A 20,217-nucleotide genomic window follows, 5' to 3' on the forward strand; every position below is an offset into this window, starting at 1 on the left:
TTCATTTTTGTGACTTCATTCAAAGTATTTTTTTACTCCACACTTAAATTGGTTGAATCCGACTTGGTTTTTGTGGTTTGTTTGAAACCAAAGAAACAAAAATAACTTTGTTTTAAAGTTATTTTCTTTAATTGTTTTGATATTGATTTAGTCTATTAGTTAATAAAACTGCCTTTCATTGTTATCTTATAGGTGTACGATAGTTAAAAATATCTTTTTTGTTTGGATCAGGTAAAATAAACTTTGGTCGTAAACTATCTGCATATCTGGACTTTAGGCATCAATTATGATGCTATTCAAGTATTGTACGTTGACTACATATTAAAGACTGTATTGCTTTAAGTTTAAGTTTTTCTATTGTATTTTACCAGTTACATAATTTTAAGTTGAACCAATTCTAGTTTTTGAATTGCTTGTAAATAGTTTGGCCGTTGTGTTGTTTATTTTTGTGCATTATGTAAATCTTGTGCAAATATTAGTAAAGTAATAGAATTATTATAACATTTTAAATAAAAGATATTATTGTTGAAGGAGTTGAGTTCTTCCTTACATTATTCACCCTATCATCATTATTTCTTTTGAAACAGAACCACTAACTAGTCTGTATTTTAAGCTGGACATGAATTCAAAATGGGTGAGATCACAGCTGATTAGATTGATAGGTAAAGGGTATGATTTATAGTGAAAATTATAAAGAATTAGTAAGTAGCTTTCCAAGGATGCCAGGAGCATTTATTAATAGTTCTATAAACAAAGGCTGCTGGACCCAGCTCTGAACATGAACAAACTGAAATTTCTATGGATCGAACTGACTAACGTTCTCAATTCAAAAATTGCACATTGGAGATATAACTAATGATTTTCACAAAAACAGGTAACAAAACTAAGAAAGATGGATTTTAAGATCTTTTTTAAACTTAACTTTTACTAGAGGCAGAAAACTGATACAAATACAATTTACAATTATGGTACCGTATTGGTTTAGACAAATACATCGACGGTTCAATAATGGTCCTCAAAGCAAATTCAATTATAGACTGGTTTCAGGTGTCTAAGAGGCTCATCATAACAAAAGATAGAGCCAATCAGTATTTTACTTCAGTTTAGTGGGATTTTACAGAAGCACCTAATCGATTACCACTATAAAGCAAGGAGCGAATCATATATCTTAGCTCAGGGTGGCAGAACAGAAGTACTCAAATATATTATTTTTACAGAAATTGTATTAACAACCAAAAGGAACATTATATTTACACTATAGAATTGAACTAAAAACTCTTTACAATTCATAACATGTAAACAACTCAACATTCTCAATACAAATTGTACAACCTAAGTATATAACATTAGTTATTGAAATTAAAAGTACCTTATCTAGATCCAATATACCAAATTTGTTGTTCACTTAACACAAGCAGGCAATACACAGTAATGGTTTAGTTAAAAGTTGAAATCCATTTCACAAATAATTCATTTTTATAATGTAAAAAAATACTAACAAAAATATCATGTAAAAATAAATGTGACAACTGAAAAGGTAATACCAACAAACCTAACCAAACCCCTGAAGGAGTAGCGTATTACTGAATAATGTGTTAAATTCTTTTAATGCCTAGTAACTGTGTACCAAGTTTTAAAGCTTATCATTTTTTGAGATATTTAAGTGACCAAGGACTTTTTACCCGCCCTGTACAGCTGATGACTAAGAAACCTATGTTGAGAAGTAACATAGTTAATGTAACCTTTGTAAACTTATTTCTGTACTTAAGCGGTGGGGAACAGGGGAGGGACTATGGCTAACATGTCTTGTAGTGTCAGCGTTCGCCGCTAGAACCGCTAAGTTGAAAAATTTAAATTATTTTTTAAAATTATAAGTTATAAAATTAACTTTTTAACTATACAAAAAAATTTTAATTATAAAATAAATTTTAAAATGTTTAATTATAAAACTAAACTGTCATAAGCTAACCCAACCAACCAAACTTGCTGATAATATAAAAAATATATAGGATAAAAATCTAATGAATTTAAATTTTTAATTATAAAATTAATTTTAAAATTTAGTATTATAAAATTAAACTGTCATAACCTAACCTAACCAACCAATCTGGCTGATAATATAAAAAAGATATGAGATAAAATCTAATAAAGGTTTACTATTACCTAAACAAAAGTGCTGTTCATAAATAAAATTATAAATGCATCAAATTCTAACAAAAGATGTACAGTTACAAAAAGTTAGTGTCCCCGGCTGGTTTTGAAACCAGAGACCTCCTGAACACCAGTCCGACACGCTATCAACTGTGCCACGAACGCCACTGGAAACAAATTGTTTCGTTACAGTGTCGGTAATGGTGTTGCCTCAAGAGAAGACATTAGCCACTAGCAGGACTGTCCGAAGAGGGGGGGGGCAACCTGCCCCGGACGCCGATGCTGAGGGGGCGCCGTGCAGCGGCTATTTGTACTGTATTAACATAGTATTACAATATGCGAATGCTACTACTACTGGTGGGGAGGGGGCGCCGCGCAATGTATTAACATAGTATTACAATATAATATGCGAATGCTACTACTACTGGTGGGGAGGGGGCGCCACAACCACGTTTGCTCCGGGCGCCGCCAACCCTAGGGACGACCCTGGTCACTAGAGATATGACGTCACCACACCTTTAGCCATAGTCCCTCCCGTGTGCCCATCCGTGTACTTAAGGCCATAAAAAGGAGATATACGAATGCTAAAACCACAAAAGTAAATAAAAAACACACTAACATGCATGTTTATTGAAAGTAAAACATTTTTATACCAACTAAAATAGTTATTTGAAGTTAAAGCAATAGTGAAAAGCATACTGTATAGGTTTAGAGATAGAAGAAAATAATTAGATTTTTTTAGTATCTTAAAACTGTGTATCTAAATTACAAATTAAAAACTCAATAATATTCTTTCCATCCATACACTCTTGTACAATATTTACAACCATAAAACATAAACATAAAATTAATCCTAACTTTTTCAGTTTTCTACTTGTAACAAACAGTCTTAACAATGTTAAATATATTTAAAACATCATTTCTAACTTAATATGCAGGGTGTATTGTAGTAACTATTAATAATTGCCAGCTTGTTCAAAGAAAAAAAATCTAAGTCTCTCAGCATAAGAATATCTCAACCAATACAAGTGTCTCACAACATGAATTTGTTTTTGTGTCTATAAAAAATAAAACAAAATATTAATACTAATTGTTTTAAACTAAGGTCTCCATTGCACTCCAGTCACAAACTAAGCAAGTTGATTTATATTCTAACACCAGTGGCATGTTATTTTCTACTATTAAAGCCATTTCGTACCCATATGTGACGACTCATCTTCATCAAGTGGCACAAAACGCCACAGAAACCTCACAGAAACTTTTCCTCTGCATTGTTATTGGCTACTGCTAAGTCAACTTCTCATTCTTCAGAAAAACATTAAGCCCGTTTTATGTGTTTCATTGGACTATGTCATTGAGTATAAATGCATTGTTTAATTTGTACTTACTACTGTACATCAATCTAAGTCATCACATAGGGGTGGGAAACGGTTAGAAGGGTAGAAAAGGGAGAAAAATAAGAACATATTAGTGGTTTCAGATTTAAGAACAATACACGTTAGTGGTCTCAGATTTAAGAACATGTTATTGGTCTCAGATAACTCCATCAGTTGCAACTGGAGGATGTTAGTGTACTTCAATGTATCTGGATTTATTGACAAACCTTGTATATGGCGAGAACAGTAAATAAAAAAATACAATTTTAACTTTTCACTCATCAGCAAATTATTTAAAGTTTATTATAAATATTATGACTTGAACATGTACACCCTGCATATTACTAATTGCACACTTTATACAAATTGGTAACTGGTTAATAGTTACAAAATCACCTTTTATAGCTTTGAACTTTTGAGACACTGATTTTGTCATCCAATTTAAATGTTCACATACATAACATGACGACTTACAGTGGATTAGGTTCACAAGCACTGCAGCCACAGTACTTCAATCAACCAATAAAATGAACACTCTTCATATGTCGTCTCAGTAAAACGCTGTGAGCAAACTTTTGCTTACACACCTTGCAGGCTGAGTGGGTCTCCACGTGCCGTGTGATATGATGTTTGTAGTGTGATCTCTCGACAACTGATTTGCAAATTTGGCATTTTATTGTTTTCGACTGTTTTCTTTTATTGGAGTTATTTATTAACTGTGGTTGTTTGTGAGAGTTTTTAATTTTCCTTGGAAGAGAACCTTTTTTTAGTTTTACATTTGAATTCAACTTTGAACTACTCTTGCTTTTGGTTATTATATTGTCCTGGATGATCTTTTTATTACTCATTTTCAGCCTTTTCTCCAATGGCTTTTTGAATTTATCCAAGCAACTTTTACCCGAACTCAACTTTGCACTTGTTATGTTATCTTCAACCTTAAGTTTTAAAGCTCGACTTTTCAAATTTGATTTGGATACAGTTTTATTTACTTTATTTTTTGAAAAACTTAATTCTTCACTCGAGTTTTTTTCTTTGTGTGGTGATACTGTTTCCAAAACTAATTTCATATTGTTTGCATTATGAAGATCATTTCCAATGTTTAACTTTTTACTGTTTGTGTCTGCCCTATCATTTGTTTTTATTTCTCTACTTCTTAACTTTGGCACTCGTGAAATTATTGGTTTTTCACTCAGGATTTGTTTTCTTTCTGTTGCTTGATCTGTTTGAGTTAAATCTACCACCTCTTCCTCTGAAACTTTTGCAATCAACGTTTTTTCCCCACCTCTTTGGCAAACACTTAGAGATAATTTGGGCTTTGCCCTAATTTTATTGGAATTAGTTTTTCCTCTACACTTTATATCCTCGTCATCGCTTGGAACTAATTTTGCTTTGTTTTCCGGAGAATGTTGTTTTTCAATACCTTTGCAGGTTTTTATTTTACAGATATCTGATGTATTAAGCCTTGATAGCATTACAGTTGGTTTATTTGAAAAATCATTAGTTTTCAAGGGTTTAAATGATTCAACAGCTTTTTCTAAGACTACAGTTTTTTGCTGTTTATCAATTAACTCTGTGTCCTTTTTTAGTGTTATAAGCTTCTTTAATCTTTCCTTATCCACTACCCCTGAAGGGATAGCCAAAGAAGCCCCACTGTTTTGTGGTACGTATCTACTAGATTTGATTTTACCTTTTCTCGTATTACGCTCAGATTCATTACTAATATCCACCAAACTGCAGGTACTGGCATCATCTTCACTAGAATCACTGCTGCTGATCACCACTATATTGTTTTTTCTTTGGTCATCTTTAATCTTGTTTGGTCTTGTCTTCCTTTGAAATGATGTTGGGACTACTTTATGATTTTTCTGTATTTTAGTTGATGGATTTTCTTTAGGTAAAGAATTTACAGCATCTTCCTTTTTACTTTCATCTAACATTTGTTTACATCCAACAGATTTATCATCTCCATTAAAACTGTCTTTTGATTCAGTTTTATTGAGTTTCCTTCCCTTCATTAGTCCCCTTACTTTTCGTGGTCCCCATTGTCCTGATTTTTTCAAGAACTCAACACTTTTAAATTTGACGGCACTAAGATCAGGTACTTTTGGTAAAGTATTTTTTACTGTAAATGATTGATTCAAAATATTTCTATCTTTAATGGACTTTTTAACGCCATTTTCACTTTTTTCAGAAGCAGAATCAGTATCTTCATCAGAACTTGATATTTCTTCAGTGGTCCCTATACTGGAATCATCCTCAGATGAAACTATATCATGTACTTCCGGGAAAGTATTTTCTACTGTAAGTGATTGATTTGAAATATTTCTATCTTTAATGGACTTTTTAACGCCATTTTCACTTTTTTCAGAAGCAGAATCAGTATCTTCATCAGAACTTGATATTTCTTCAGTGGTCCCTACACTGTAATCATCCTCAGATGAAACTAGATCGTGTACTTCCGGGAAAGTATTTTCTACTGTAAGCGATTGCTTCAAAATATTTCTATCTTTAATGGACTTTTCAACGCCATTTTCACTTTTTTCAGAAGCAGTATCAGTATCTTCATTGGAACTTGAAATTTCTTCAATTGTCTCTAAACTGGATTCATCTTCAGATGAAACTAATACTGCGGTGCTTTCTTTTTGCCTAATTTCATTCTCATTGGTCCTTCCAAGGGATGTTCCATCAACATTGACATTGGCATTTGTCTGCAGTATTTTTTTTATCGCTCTAAAGTAATTGCTTTGTTTTTCTTTAATGAAATTACAGGGTTTATGTCTTGTGTATGCATTTTTGGAAGTAAACAAAGCATTACACCTGGCACATTTATACATCATAGTCTTTTTAGTGTTTCCCTCAATTCCACGGGGAAAAACGTTTTTCGGGGAACCATACGGCTTTAAAATAATAATCGAGGCTCTCTTGATTTGGTTTTTTTGTACCAAATGTTTTCCATCATTGTTCCTAATTGTTTTCCTAGGGCTGTTGTCCTTTTCTTCAATTACTTCTTTATTTTCCAACATTTTCCATGAAATTGAGGCAGCTTTCTTCAACGGTGGACAAGTTTTTTGAGGGTTTAAACATTTAAAATTTGTCTTTTTTTCAAAAGCAAAAATCTTTTTAGAATAATTATTCTTTTGTAATGCCAGTTTAGAGAGCTCCTCTTTAGAACTACTCGATAACAAAGGATTAGAACTTTCTTTAATTTTACTAAAAACTTTCAGCGCATTACGGTTTTTTGTATTCTGAAAGAAGTTTAGATTGTGCTCATGGGAAACCGGGGTTGTAACCAAATTCAGTTTTGGTGGTGCGGCCTTGCTTGTTGGAGTTACTTTGGCTCCCACAGAACTGTTAAACTTTGGCGATGTCAACGTAACTATGTCCTTATCAATTACCAAACTAACTGGAGACATTGACTTTAGGTCCCCAGTTTTGGTTGAAGCAGCTGTCAGAGTTAAAGGTTCTTTTATGTAGACAGCTGATGGTGACCTGAAAACTTGTTTGGAATCCACAAATGGTGGAAGATTGGGGGATTTTGTTGGAGTTTCCAAAGCAGTTTTTGGATCTATAAGTTGTTTTATACTTTTTACTTTTAACCTTGCACTGGATTGATTGTTAGTCGGAAGAGTACTTCCCACTAAAGGTTCCCCAGTAGCTTTATCTGGTGTGTGGACAACCGCTTTAGTATTTCTAGGGATGAATAAATATTTTTTTCCTGTTCCAAAAAGCGGATGTACTGCTGTTGGGTTGATCTGAAAATAAAACTATTATTACCAACAATTAATTATACGCAAGTTATTAGTTCCTCAAAGTCCATTCCAAAAGTTTATCATAAAACTCAGCCAACCACACTAATCATAGTCGGTTAATACAATCAAAAATTTCTGGTCAGCCTCTACCTGTATATCTTACCAATGATTAGTTGATGCAGAGCTAGAGACTGGATCTGTAGGATACAATTGATTTCTTTTACTGTTTCTCTTCAGTAGGATCAGAGTGTGTAAACATCTAAACCCAATAAGAGCAGTTGGGTGAGTTTTAATAAGCATGACAAACTCGACAATGACTCAAGAGGTGACTCAATAGATACACTTGAATCAAGAGCTATAAACATACAAACAATATTAACTTACATTGGTAAGACACTCGATTTCTTGGAATAAACTCCATTAAAGTATTTCCCACAAAAACTGTGTGAATTGAAACGAAAGAAAATCCTGAATAGAAAGTTCAAAATAACCTTTTGAGAATAATAGTTGTTTCAAAGAACTATATTAAAGGAACTAAGAGGATTATAAAAACTTGATTTTGGCTTATAATAAAATGCAATAAATGGTTTTGGTCAAATTTTAACTACTTGTTTAACTGGCCACTTACTTTGTCTTCAGCAGAAAAAGCCAGGGGGTCTCTTTCAGGTTCAGCCCTGAAAATAATAAAAATCATTGTGCATAATAAACTACTGAAAACATTATCATTTAATGTTGTCCTTTATTTTTATTTTACTCAATATATGATATCCTACAATAAAAATATATTTGCTACTTAATATATTTTTAGCTATGGCCTACTGCAGCAAAAACTTCTGTTCCCAATTTTTTATAAGCAATCCTGGAAGACGATCATGTTACAGAGACTAAGGCTGCGGCCACACGGGCGTTTTTTTCACGCACAAACGCAGCGTGAAAACACGCGAAAAATTATAGTAGCATTGAAACAAATGGGCGCCCGCAACCAGGGCCAGGGATAGTAGCTAGTAAGGGCTAGACCACTCCGCCGTTGTACCTGAATCCCGCTCGATTCACCCTGTGACGTCACGTGGTTGTCAGCCGCGCCTGTACTGTAGTATGATGGCAATGCTCGGCAGCACGCGCGCCCTGTTTCGAATTAAAATTCCCGCTAAGTTTAAAGACCTATTTTGTTAACCTCTGGCATTCTTAAAAGGAAATTAAATTGTCTATGGAATGGTGTAACTTGTTCATATGAATATTATTATTTACTATTTATTATTGAAGATCAAAGTACGAAGAATTGTCCTAGACTTTTAACATGTGGTTACTTCAATTATGTTTTTGAAAAGAATATGAAATATTTAACCAAATAAACAATTTATTTGTGTTCCCTAAGGGTTTCTCGAAATAAAAAAAAAACATATATTTAGGCTTTCTTAATAGCAATATTTCTATTCAAAATTATATTCAAGTTTATTTATTTTTACAATCTTTTAGACGAGCTTACTAAAATTAGGTTAAAATTTAAAAAAATATTATATAAATATTTAATTAGAATTTCCTATCATGTTCTTAAACCTTTTTAAATGTAAACTAAAACTTGTACAAAAATGTAAAACTCAAGCAGATGATTGTTCTGTGGCACTTTTGATTGTTTCAAACAAATTTGCTTATCGAAAAACCTCAAGTAATTAATATATAACAAATTATACAATCACTAAAAATCATAAAATAATTTAATTTTGTAAAAAAAATACAACCGACTTCAAACGCTCTAAAAAGAATGAAATGATTTCAATAAAGTACACTATTGTATTAGTCAAGCTTACGTATTTCAAGACGGCTCTATCTGAAAAAATGAATGAAATAAAAGATTGAGAGTGTATTTTGAAAATCAATAAATTGTAGCTTGATAACATAAATATAAAAAAAAAACATACTGAACTGTTTTGTTTTTAAAATTACTACTTCAGTTTGTAGTTTTTCATTTATTTCTGTTTTAATTTTACAGTCTTTGCAATCGATCACATCGGGTATTCCATCGCGATTCATCTCTGTGCCAGTGCCACATTCTCCGGGATTTTACAAACAATAATTCCATAGGAAACAGATGAAAATCATAAACAAACTATCAGTCAGTCAAATATTATTTGACTTCAGAACACTTCTAACCACAGCTAACATCAAAACTGAACTACATACTTAGCGCATTGAATGAAAACATACAAGGGGTTAATTGCAGAAGCGCTGGGCGAGGCAACCACGTGACGTCACGCGGCCGCCAACCCCCCCCCCCACTACCTGGCGCGGCGGCTTCTGCCAAACATCAAAAGAGTGGCCTAGCCCTTACTAGCTACTATCCCTGGCCCTGCCCGCAACTGCGGGAAAACACACCGTGTGTGGCATACCGCATTACATTTAATGCTGCTCATATTTTTCGCGTTTTTTCACACTGCATTTGTGCGTGAAAAAACGCCCATGTGGCCGCAGCCTCAAGAAGATGTTCACAATCTTGCCATAACCTCAGAAGATGATGACAATTTCAACAAGAATGGTCACAATTTCGCCATGACCGCAGAGGTTCTTGATTTTGCTGTGATCGCAGAATTTAAAATTTTACAGATATCGTTGGAGACAATGAATTTGCATTGACCAAGGAAAATTTCTTCGATTTTGTTGTGATCACGGAAGACATTTAATTTTTTGCTGTGACCACAGAAGATGTACACGATTAATCTATGACCACAGTAGATGTTCTGGATTTTACCGTGACTGTGGAAGATTTTCATGATTTTGATAAGACCACAGAAGATGTTAGGCCTATGTTGACTTTTGTTACCTATATAATAAATGTAGTAGCCTATCATCTTTGATAATCTGAGACCCCTCATTATTTTTTCAGTTAAAATGATTTAGCAGGTGAATAGCCTACTTTCTTCCACTTTTGGACACTGTAGTAGACATCCCATCTATATCGACCAACTGCAGCCAATTTTCAGATACAATGTTGAACATAAAGGAATGATCCACTTACACAGGGCATTTTGTTGTCAAAGATTTAATTTTCTCTTTTAGTTTTGGGTACAGTACACTCTCGATTATCCTTGCCTTTGGGTTATCCGAGGTCGTTTTAGGCATAAATAGTCTATGTGTATTTTTTTAAATTCCGGTCGTAAAACAATAATTACTTTTTAGAAATCTTTCTGTGGAAAGCAAAGTAAAAATAGCAAGTAATTCATGATTTATTAAAATTAATAGTATAAATAATGATTCAAAGTATTAATTTAACTTAAAAATTATCCACAATAACCTATCATACACAGTTCTAGGTTGGCCGCTAACCATTGGTAAGCTGGACAAATTGTCTGCAGGAAGGCAAACAAAAGCAGTAGCATTTCTGCTCGGGCATTGCAGTCCCGTATTGCCTTTTTTCATTCTCTTGTAAAAGATCATCTAATGTGCAAGACTAGGGTGATTAGGGTGATGGTGAGTGTGCGTGCGTGAGTCAGGTCCCTCCTGGAGCTTGGCCCTACAGTTCGGCCAAAACTTCTGTGCGCGTGGACGGGTCGATACTAGCCGAAATAAAACATACGGGTACCGGCTATTGGCAGTGCTGGGGTAGGGGTGAGTGAGTGGCAAGGGACAAATGTTTTCGAGTCATACCTCTCGAAGTCAGTTCTCGAGCCATACCTCGAGTAGATATCCACGCTCAGCCATAAGAATTTACAATACGCTGCCCACTCGAGTGCGGGAGATGGATGTGCCCTCTTTTAAGAAGATACTAAAAGATGCATTGATTAAAAGGCCGCTGTACTCCTTAAAGGAACTTGAGGATGAGCCCCTTGTTAGATGAGTTTCTGTCCGCTTTGCCAATAGTAAACGGCCAAGTTAAGTTTAGTGACTCAGTATAATTACTGTAAATAATGTACATAGTCTTTATTTTTATCATTAATAAATATAACGCAATCTATCAGACTGGTTCTGTCAAAGATGAAGAATTCAAGTATACAAGTAAGTATAAGTATTTTCACAAAAGTACCCCCACCAACCCCCTCGCCTAGACCCAACCAGATATGGTCGCGCGAACAGAAACTTTGGCTGAACTGTAGGGCCAAGCTCCAGCCGTTTTCCCTTAAAAATCAACTATATACATGGAAATGAGATGTAGGTCTACTTCTCTCGATAGTCAAAGCTACTACGTTCAGGTACAGACGTGTTGTGTGAAGACAACTTACAGGCTTGTATTGTACTCCATTTCACAGTTGACCATTTCAATGGGGTAAGGTTCTCCTCGCTCTGGATACGCTAAGATGTCTGGAGTGCATTGAATACTTTCAACTTCTTCTTCTCTCTCTTGACTGTCTCCGCTACCCTCTAAACTGATCCCTTCTTCCACTGATTCTTTAGTAAAATCAAAATCTTCATTTTCGCCCATCTCAACTTTAATATGTTCAATATGCATGGAACTACTGTCTTCTGATTTATCTACAAAAAAAAATGTTAGCCTATATAAACATTTTGAACTACATCATCATGATAAACAATTAAAAAATTGTGATTTTTTACAAAAAGTTCATATATACTAAGTACATATTTTGAGGTATAAAAAGGTTTTTGATTATTAAAAAAGCGCTAGAACCTAGCCTGAACCGAGCTAAGGTAGATTTGTATAAAAAACATGGATATACTGAAGCACAGAACAAGTACCATTGATATTGCACAGGCTATAATATCAAGAAGATATACAGGGTGTTTCGGTAAAGCGTAGCGGGCTATGCAGATTCAGATTCTACATGCAAAAATAAGTTGAAAATATAGAATAACTTTTTTTTTTATTTCAGCTTAGTTTAGCCGTAATCCGCCATTTTGTATTTTTTTGAAAATAATTAATATTTCAAAAACCCTTAGAGATATTTTTATGAAACTTTGTATAAACTTTAAGGCTACACTTATTAACATTCTCCGAAAATATCTTTGATCAGGCTCATCAAATTTTAAAATGGTGGCCATTTAAAATTGTTTTAATGGCTGTTTTTAATTGAATTTTACTTTAAAAATTTTAAATGGCCGCCATTTTGAAATTTGATGAGCCTGATCAAAGATATTTTTGGAGAATGTTTATACCTGTAGCCTAAAAGTTTATACGAATTTTCATAAAAATTTCCAACCAAGAGTTTTTGAGTTATTAATTATTTTCAAAAAAATACAAAATGGCGGATTACGGCTAAACTAAGCCGAAATCGAAAAAAAAGTTATTCTAAATTTTTGACTTATTTTTGCATGTAGAATCTGAATCTGCACAGTCCGCTACGCTTTACCGAAACACCCTATATAAGAAAATTAACGGGGTTGATTTGACTGTTTAATATAGGTATCAAAGGAGCATGTGAAATTACAAAATTAGTTACTTAACTGACGTTTATTGATCGCACACAATGGTGAAAAAACGTTCAATATCATACCACCATCGCAAGAGACGACCATGATGTTTCAATTACCGCAAGAGATATTCTGGAGCTTGCCGCGGTTTCAGATAATGACAGTTTCCGTGATCTCGGGAGATGATGACGTGTCCTTTACTACAGGAGACTTTCAGGAGTTTGCCGTGATCCAAGAAAACCCTTAACAACGATAAAGTTTCCGTAATTGCTGGAGACAGTTAGAAAACCACCCAACTGTGGCGGATGTCACCGAAAATGATGATGATTTTTTTCTTCCAAGATCGCAGAAGACGATGAATAATGTTCATTTGACTGTGGAAAACATTCATTATTTTGCCACGATCATGGAGGATGACAACAGGCGTTTCCGTAAACTATGATGTTTCCCAATCGCTGGGTATAAATAAAATTGTTTCCGAAAATTCGGGAGAGTTGTTAAGGGAGTGATTATCTCCAAATGACCTTTGCAAATAGTCATGATGTTACCTCGATAACATTGTCACTGATAGGCGAAGGCACGGTCCGATTGGAGGAGGAGTCGGATTGGTGGGGTCCTACTATATAACCGCTCAGCTACTAAAAACTACACATAGGTACACTACATTAACATTACAATGACACACAGTAGTAACATTGCACTGGTATACAGTTCCTTGTTTCATATAGAAACCTATAGTGTAGGATCAAAAACAAAAAATTAAAAGTTTACTTGACATTTTTTGTAATAAAATTAACACTATAAATTAAACAAGTTTTTCATCAGGTAGAATAATTTCCTAAGCATATTATGGTATGTTATATGAAATAAAATTTTAGATTTAATACATTTATAAATCCCAAACATGATTGCACAAAACTATAACATTAGTACTCTGAGGCATTGTTCATTTGGTTACAATCTTTGTTTTTCAAATCAACTACCAATACCTATTTAAAATTAATTATCTTTAGTTGAGTGTGCATCTCACACTGTAATGGTTGAACCAATGTTTCTGTAAGCCATACATCAAAACTGTCTTTTTTGGGTTTTGTTGTTGTTTTACGCTTGCCACTTGGTCACAGAAAGGACTTTTTCAGATTTTGTAAAACTTTTAGAGATAACTGATACCTTGAACTTTAAAAAAGGTGTTTGATAGAATACAATACAGAGTAAGGTAAACAAAAATAATGGAAGAAGATGATAACCTGTTTTAAATGTGCCGTCTTCAACAAATTTACGATAGTAAGGCAGACAATACGGATGGTCTCTTGGCACAGGACAGTGGGTAGGTTTGATTGGGAATATTGTCGGTATAGCGGAACTCTTCAACTTGCGTTTCCCATTTCGCATTTCCCACTGGTCTTTGTCGAAGTGAACCTGTAACAAGTGAATTTGATGTAAAACCTTGACAAATTAATTAATAATTGTTCTACATTAAATTGATCTTAGCAATATATTGATGAGTGGACTGTGATTAATTGTATTGGGTTCTAATGTATAACAAAACAAAACAAGCTGTTGCCTACGTCGGCTTCGTCCAACATACTTTTGTTTTTTGTACTACTATGAACACGCTGAAGTTGTCACCTCGCTACAGGCTAAAGATGACCTTTTGCTTTAATTTCTGTATAGTAACAGTTATTAAGGATTAAATCCATTTGTATATACCCTAGTCACCTAACCTAACTAAACGTATGGAACTACTGAAGCCAAACTAAGGGAGAAATTATTCATTTGAAAAATTAACGGCCTTCTACCAGGAACTTCGAACTACTCTCTCTGGGACAACCTACTTAATGTTTTACCAAAATTAGTATTCCTGTTCTATCTTCTTTAGTTTATAGCTATATATTAAACCAAAATTGTCAATGGTACAGCTGCTTTTCTCATAACTTTAAAATTTAGTTGGGGAAAGACAAGGAATTGTAACAAAAATATATAAAAATAGAATACAAATAACAAAAGTGGAAGTTACCAGGTTTTACTTTTTTAGAGTGGTTAGGCTATAAGAGATTTTTTTATCCAGCAATAAAATGTTTTATGATACAATTTTTAGTTTTCAAGAGATAGAACTGCTTTTGTTTTGGATTGAGAGGAATATAATAAGGCCTGGCATGAAAATATTGCTTGAAAAAACTTACCTCACACAAGAATGATGTCTTGTTAGGAATCCACCCAGGACGATCCATCATGTCCACCCATATCTGACGTCGGCGACGGTCTTTCCGAGGGAAGTATTTCCGAACCATACCCTTCTGTCGGAAACATCCTAGAGCAGCACATGATGGCATGCCTGGACCAACCACAGACACTTTAATTCATAATAAAGTTTTATTTCGGGTAAGGTCACATGAATTAGCCTATTTTTCAGTTTAGCACAGTCTACAACAGCTTTAAATTATCGTCATGCACAAGATTTTGCGGATGTCATCAAAGTTTATGGTTTTCTTTGTCATTCATAAATTGCTGCCAGTTTTTCCATCTTTATAGTACAAGGGGACCACCATGAATTCTCTATGTCAATTTATAGTTATAGCCTAAACTATTATTTTCAACAAAAGACTTAAGTTATATTGTAAAAATGTAGTTTAATATGTGTGAGCAGTTTTTGGGATGTGTTAAAATAATAGGAAATACTACAGTGCACACCTATAGTTTTGAGAGATTAAGTAACTTATTGTGGTATCCAAAATTTCCTTAACTCTTGTACAGTAGAACTTCAATCGGAAATTATGCAGGAGATGGTGACCAAGAGATTCATACTAATTTATATATAATTAGATAATAGATTTTTACCTGAAACCAATGGTGCAAAGATTTTTCTGCTGTCACAAAAACTTCAATCTTGTAGTTTATTGTCATGAACAAAACTGAAATAACCTAACCTAATCACCACAGAGATAGTTTTAGGTTAGTCTTCTTCGAAAGATCCTATGGATTAACTGTTCATATCCAATAAATACAATCGATATTAGGCTAGGCGATACCGGTACATTATAAATAAGTTAAAGAACTAATATTTGAACCAATAACTTAAGTTGATATATCGTAGGTTCTCTACGGAACTTTTCTGCAGAGAACCTGCAATATATTGTTGGATGAATAATGAAATAAATACATCAATATCTAACTTACCTATTTGTTTTTAGGCTATATTAATATTGTATTGAATGCAATACCATATTAGCCTATAAATAATAACAATATAAAAGCTTTTTCTTTATTTTATCCTTCGTTTTTTCTTAAATAAGTTAACTTAGGCCTATTAAAGAATTAAAATGGAAGAAATCATTAATTTTCTATTTCTATGTGGTTACTTATATCAATACCTTAGTATTGATAACTAAGTGTAAACAGTTTTTGTTTAGGCTAAATATTGTTAGCTTTAACTTATTTATTAAATATTAAAAAGTAAACAAATCATAAATCAAATAGATGTCTAAGCTTACATTGGGGAAAAATAAACTATTGTGTAATCAATATTATGTTTTGGATAAACATAAATATTTATTGTTCATCCGATAACTTAATATACCTATCTCAGGTTCTGTGCGGAACTGTACCTGACATTTTTGTCATTATTTTTACATAATTTGAGATAAACTCAAAAGGTATTATTAAGCTTAGGCATATAAATTGGGATGCCTAACATAACATAATAGTGAGCCTTGCTTGGCCTGTTGGAATTTATTAATTATTTCACAAACTTAAATGCTTCATTACCCTGTTATTTTTTGTTTTTGTAGTGGCAGTAACATTTTAACTACATGTTGTCTAAATATCTTATAGGCTTAGTCAGCTAATTAATTATGTGAAATATTATTTTAACAACTAGTTGACACTGCAATGCATTTCAAATAACAAGTAGTCTACTGTAAATAGCTGTCTGCTAATGTACACTAGTAGTCATCTTTCAGGTTTTCAATAACAGACAGGTTGGCATTGATGCTAAGTCAAAATCTGCCCACACTCCTCCGAGATACAATTAATCGGCCATATGTATAATAGTGATTTTGGAAGATATATAAACTATTTTGGAAGATATACAAATAAAAATATATGTACTCACTTAAAATTTGAAATTATTACAAGTAAGATATACAAGTATTTGGCCAACTAACTTGACATCCATTTCGGGTTTCAGTTTCGGAATAAACATGGCCGTCGGCCGTCCAAAAAAAACCAAAGCATTGCAAAGAGATATAAACATTGATGGGAAAAAACAATCAGCTGTTAAACATAAAACACACCACTTTCTTTCACGATTTAGTTAGCATTGGTTCTGAAATGTGCCTAATTACTAATTAGGCTTATTTGGCTATGTTCTCGGTCCCTACTCCCTACATGATAGTAAAACGTGAATTATTTATACACTGTTTATATACAGGGTTAGTAAAAAGTGTGTGTGGAGACCTCCTGTTATTTTTTTAACGGCCAATACTAGAAAAACTAAACTCGGCACATATTTATGGCATGTTATGAAGTACTTTTTGGGCATAACACCCACTTTGTATACATCTCCAAAATGGGGGATTTTGGGGGAAACTCAAATGATTCAAATACAAAGACCCCTCATTTTGAAGGTTCTGGTAAAAAAAACCAACAACGCAAATTAGAGGTCTCTATCTCAATCCAGTAAAAAATGGCAGCCAATTGAAATTCTCAGAAATTAAATTTAATTTACAGCTTTCCAAGTCTGGAGACCCCCTGTAAATTTTGTAACGGCTCAAACTAGGAAAACTAAACTCTACACACCTTTTTGGCATGTTATGAAGTACTTTTTAAGCCTAATAGCCTTTTGGTTCCCAAACCCAAAATGGGGGATTTTGGGGGAAATTCAAAAGTTTTAAATGATAAGCCCCATCGAGTGACCCCTCATTTTGAAGGTCCTGGTAAAATAAAATTAACAACGCAAGTTAAAGGTTTCTATCTCAATCCAGTAAAAAATGGAAGCTGATTGAAATCTTTAGAAATCAAAAATAACTTGCAATTTTATAATCAATTGGCTGCCATATTTTACTGTGTTAAGATAAAGATAAAGTTTGCGTTATGACCTTCAAAATGAGGGGTCACTCAATGGGGCCTATCGATTAATTTTTTTAATTTCCCCCAAAATCCCCCATTTTGGGTTTGGGAACCAAGTGGCTATTAAAAGGAGTATCCTTGAGGAGTATGTTTTATCTATGTTTGTAGTCGGGAATCGGGCGTTATCGCGTTGTCCAGACAGGATGCGTTATTCTAATTCTAGTTCGTTTCAGAAGTTATCGTTGCTCTGGTAGCGTTGCGGCAACGGCACTAATGGCAATGCATGTTTTCGTTTTCGTTGTCCACGCGGCTTTCCTGCAACATTGTGTAGATCACTGAGCTAAAATTATAACTGGAGGTAGCACTGCCATGGCAGAAGTCTGTCAAAAGCGAGTCGCTGATTTTGTTAGGTTGGTATAGCAGTAAGTTTTCTTACCATAGCAATAACATGGCTTCTTATAACTAGGTTGTATAGCAGTGAGTTTTTTTGTCATAGCAATAACATGGCTTCTTATGGACACCCACCTCACGCAAACATGGCGGCTGGCGACACGCATCTTTGACATTCAGTGCTACCTCCAGTTTATTATAGCTCAGTGGTGTAGATAGATACGTTATTAAAATAACAGGGAGTTCTCCGCAACGTGTTGCCGCGATAACGGTTGCCGTGGCCGCAGCCCTGTTATTCATCCTGTTATGTTAAATAGCGCCCATCTCTAGTCTGTTTACGTAAACAAAATCTTTTCTTCATAAGAAATACATTGGGATTTTGATGGCCTGTGGGGCGAAGCCCGAGGATCTTTATTACAGGAATTGGTGAAAGGGGGTGTCTACACAAAAAATCCTTAATTTTGACACATCGTTTGTAAAAATCCATCCATTATTAACGGAGGAGTAGTGTTTCGTAGAAATCGCCTTCACGTATTATATATAAGGGTGTAGTTGGGTTCTGCAGCTGAGAATGTCTATATTTTCCTTGGGCCCGCACCAGACAGTTAAATAGATGAATTGGCTGTAAGAGATGGGATTGTTCCATGGGGGAATTATTCTAAGGAGAATACGAGTCGGGTTTTCACCTTGCAGAAAAAAACCATTCGAGTTCTCGGAGATCTTAAGTGCAGCCGCGAAAAGTAGTAGCCAAAGGTCACTCCTATCGCACCACCTGTCAGGGCAGGTGGGGTGAATTAATTGAGTTTAAAGCCCATCAGGCGGAAATGGCGTAATTATAGCGGATTTCCGGTGGTACGTCACTTGTGACGTATGTGGGTAGTGACGTAGGTTGTTGAGGTAATTTGGTGTATGCGGGTGTGCTACGTCACAAAGTGACGTGGTGGGTACTGTTTGAGCTGACGTCATAGGTGATGTGTACTTGGGGTGTATGAGGGTGATCATATGGTTTTCTACAGTTATAGTGTAGGGTAGCTTCTTTCTTTTGTTTATTCTTTATTTATAGAAAACAGAAGAAATGAGAGTAAGTTGTACAGTGTGGAAGTCAACAAGATTTCGTTGTCAGCTTATGATGATAAAAGATTCGTTTGTAATGATGGCATTAGGACTTTTTTGCCGTGGGGACATTACAAAACAGCTGAGAATTAAAAGATGGAGAACGAGGTTAAGTTTGACTAAACTCGAGTGTAAATGGAATAAGTCAGAAATAGAGACTCGAGTGTAAGATTGGAAATAGCTGAAAAATTGATTGCCAAACCAAACTTTATAGATCGAACAGTGTACAATGAGATCTTGGGAAGGTCATCTTTTCTTTTTTTTACAGAACAACTGGCAGCTGTACATATGAGTAAGACGAAACTTCTATTCAACAAAGCAATCTACTCTACATCGAGTTTATTTGATTCATCCACCGTTGGTGTTAATGGTTGTTTATATCTAAAATTTGGTACTTTTAAACAATGTCCAAATTCAAACTATCCCCCTTAACTGACGTGTCTAGTCTACGTACCGTACAGAGAAGTACTTGACCATCTGTCTGTATGATGTACAAACGGTTGTATTCAGTCTGTGTGATAATCAGAAAGAAAACCTGAGCTCACTGACTGTGCAACAAGTCGGTAGAGCAGTACACTACTGTTGAATGCAAAATAAAAAAAGGAAGCTAGCCTACAGTTGTAATGATGGCATTAGGACTTTGACAATGGAAATAGCTGCATCGACCGAACCATTTACAATGAAAACTTAGTAGGCATTCATATGAGTAAAACCACAGTGATGTTAAACAAACCATTGAGCTTAATAAGATTGCATTATCAACTCATGATGATAAAAGATACATCTTATCCAATGGGATAAGTTCCTTACCATGGGGACACTCAAAAATTCCACAAGAAGAATTCGTCGAGATGGAAGAAGAACACTCGCTTTTGACAGACTAAGCTTGAAGTAATTTGCATAAGGGGGGTCTCCATAGCACAGGGTTATTTGGTCTAGACCTGTGTGAACCTCTTTCCCCCTGATTTTAAACAAACCAATCTATATTGGTATGTCCATATTAGATTTGAGCA

At 34.4% G+C, this 20,217-nt stretch overlaps 1 protein-coding gene across 1 annotated transcript; it reads right to left on the minus strand.

The window, feature by feature from the left end:
• Nucleotides 1–2,519: 2,519 nt before the first annotated feature.
• LOC129001159 (uncharacterized) lies at nucleotides 2,520–16,838 on the minus strand. Its single transcript, XM_054428369.1, has 6 exons — nucleotides 16,746–16,838; nucleotides 14,818–14,969; nucleotides 13,882–14,053; nucleotides 11,491–11,740; nucleotides 7,905–7,950; nucleotides 2,520–7,279 (listed from the first exon to the last, which is right to left on the minus strand). The coding sequence occupies exons 2-6, from the start codon at nucleotides 14,965–14,967 to the stop codon at nucleotides 4,043–4,045; spliced, it is 3,855 nt and encodes a 1,284-aa protein (XP_054284344.1). The 5' UTR covers nucleotides 14,968–14,969; nucleotides 16,746–16,838; the 3' UTR covers nucleotides 2,520–4,042.
• Between the last annotated feature and the right edge of the window lie 3,379 nt (nucleotides 16,839–20,217).

This window comes from Macrosteles quadrilineatus, unplaced genomic scaffold (genome assembly GCF_028750875.1).
Source record: "Macrosteles quadrilineatus isolate MER2022 unplaced genomic scaffold, UCM_ALF_1.0 Scaffold_8__2_contigs__length_117827958, whole genome shotgun sequence".
Classification (NCBI taxonomy): Eukaryota; Metazoa; Arthropoda; class Insecta; order Hemiptera; family Cicadellidae; genus Macrosteles; species Macrosteles quadrilineatus.